Source organism: Frankliniella occidentalis, unplaced genomic scaffold, assembly GCF_000697945.3.
Source record: "Frankliniella occidentalis isolate FOCC.00 unplaced genomic scaffold, Focc_3.1 Scaffold58, whole genome shotgun sequence".
Classification (NCBI taxonomy): Eukaryota; Metazoa; Arthropoda; class Insecta; order Thysanoptera; family Thripidae; genus Frankliniella; species Frankliniella occidentalis.
The window spans coordinates 237,387-239,800 of NW_026267188.1; the positions used below are offsets into that span (position 1 = coordinate 237,387).

Consider the following 2,414-nt stretch of genomic DNA (forward strand, 5'->3'; position numbering starts at 1 on the left):
TTTCGTCGCACGGTTTAGTATTAGGAAGCGTTTTTGCAATGCGCCCTAAATTCGGACATAGGCTTTTACATGCAAAAGTGACTACTGTCCGAATTTACGGCACGTTAAAAGCGATCTTTAAGCAGTTCTGGCGACTAAACTATACCAGATAAGAAAATTTGGACGGTAGGGTAAGGTCAAATTTTTTCATGAAGTTTCTCTACCCCCCCAAAAATTTTCACTTTTCATAATTTTTCAAAGCTGTCCGAATTTAGGACGCATTGGTTCCTAAATACGGACACGATTCAAAGAGCCCTCACCCCTATACCGTTCGCGCGAAAAAATATTTTCGGAGAGTGGTAGGTGCGTCTCGACGTGAGGATTCTAGAATCCCCAGCGATTTTTCATATTTCAAAAAATCTAGGTGTCACAGGCGTTTTTCCTCAAAAACCGTCCGAATTTAGGGACAATGACTGTATACGCGCCCTGAAAATATTGCTCGCTGTACACTCCCCGACAAGATCTCCGTGCGGCTGGACTGTAGAGTTGGACCGACACAAACGGCCCACGTCCTTCGGACGCATTGTTCCGCGCGCGGCCCTTCTATACTATGATCGCGCGCGTGAGTACTTCGCGTAGCAAAACGCGTGACCACAGCGCGCACGTGCGACCGACACGCGAATCGCACAGCCACCTCTGGTTTCCGCTTTTGGCCGAAATAAATGTCGGACGACAAAGCGGTGCATGTTTACTGGCTGCTTTGGTTGTCTGGAGGAGAGGATTCCCCCCTTCTCTTTCGCACTACTACTGGTCGATGCTGACGCACAGTGCTTTTTTCCTGCTCGAGGTGTACATGACATGGCAACAAGCAGACGTTCGCCCATCTCCTCTCCTCGGCGTCCCCGCGGTGCTCACGAGCAGAGGCCCACGATGAGGCTCGCGGCTAATGATATATTGCCGCGTCCATAAAACGACCACACCCCCACGGGGCTCTCGCGGGCAATCACTAGAGGAGTCTGGAGCCTGAAGCCTGGAGCCAGGAGCCTGGAGCCTGGAGCCTGGAGCCTGGAGCCTGGAGCCTGGAGCCTGGAGCCTGGAGCCTGGGGCCTAGGGCCTGGAGCCTGGAGCCACGAGTCAGGAGCCTGGAACCTGGAGCCTGGAGCCAGGAGCCTGGAACCTGGAGCCTGAAGCCTGGAGCCTGGAGCCTGGAGAGCAGCCTGAAGCCATAAGCCTAGCGCCAGGAGCCAGGATCCTGGAGCTATAACCCACATACAACGGGTCCAATGAGCGCTTGAGCCGAAGGCTCCAGGACACCGGGGGGACTCGAACCCGCGACCAGCCCGATACGCTGAAGTGCGCGCGGAGAGATTGATGCGCCTGGTTCAAATACCAACGACGCGCGATGGTCACAGCTGTCTTCCCCGAGCCTGGCGCCGCCGGCTTATCGACGACTCGATCAGAGAGGCCAACCACTGCGGGTTCGAACACCCGATGACGACCGTGCGTCGCATCACCGAGACGCGATGCAGGCGCAGTCGTGGAGGTGGTTCACCATACGTCACCACAACACCAGCGAGTGGCGATGCGTTGGTGCCGCGATGGTGATGACCACCAAGGTGATATGGTGTGGATGGTGGTGAGGCTGGAGGGTGTGCGTTTTGCGTTTTCCTCGTGGACTGCGCTTTTATTGCCGCCAGCGTGTGCAGCAAACGCGCCCGTATGAGGACGTATAATGGATGGGCCTGTGCGGAGGTGTCATGGGATGCACCCTGTGTGTGAGTGTGTGCGTGTGTGTGTGTGTGTCAGAAAGGGGAAGGGGGTGACAAAGCATGCAAAGCAGACGACGATGGCACGCCCGGCACGCCTCAGCTTGAGAGGGAAAGAGAGAGAGATAGAGGGGGAGGAGGGGGAGAGGGCCCTGACCGGAGCGGCCGCTCTGCCGGAGCCGGGCGAGCCGGCCGGCGTTATCTATGGCGGCATTAGCGGCCACAGTCCCAGTCCCCGGTGAGCGAGCGAGCGGTGCGGACGGACACGGCCCTTCGAGCAGCAGCACTCCAGCCATCCACTCGCACTCCAGCACCGGGCTCTCAGCGCACAGGTGAGGCAGGTGACGGGCAGGGCCGCGAGCGTCCAAGTGTTTTGTTTTCGCCGGGTGGCGGCTGTACTACAGGAGGCCTTGTTTGCGCGTCCAATACTGCGGGGGAGGGGGCCATCGACATAAAAGTAAAGGGGATTCGTTTCCAGGAATTATTTTTTATTTTCTGTTTGAGATGAGATTGCGCATTTACGCTCACGCTGTATACCTTAGCTGTACTCGGTGTCTTTTGGTCACCCCTGCTGTCAGCCCGCGCTGTGAAAATGAATTCCCTGCGCCGACCACAACGACAACTGCCATCGCCGGCTTATCGTGGTGTGGTTTAGAATAAATTGAAGAA

General features: G+C 56.6%; 1 protein-coding gene across 1 annotated transcript in view; it reads left to right on the top strand.

Annotated features, from left to right (window-relative positions):
• The first annotated feature begins 1,577 nt into the window (after positions 1 to 1,577).
• The window catches only part of LOC113207254 (uncharacterized), a 3,418-nt gene continuing 2,581 nt past the window's right edge, over positions 1,578 to 2,414 (top strand). The window contains exon 1 of the mRNA XM_052267727.1: positions 1,578 to 1,595. Within this exon, the coding sequence (XP_052123687.1) occupies positions 1,578 to 1,595 (18 nt within the window). The remainder of the gene's footprint in view (positions 1,596 to 2,414) is intronic.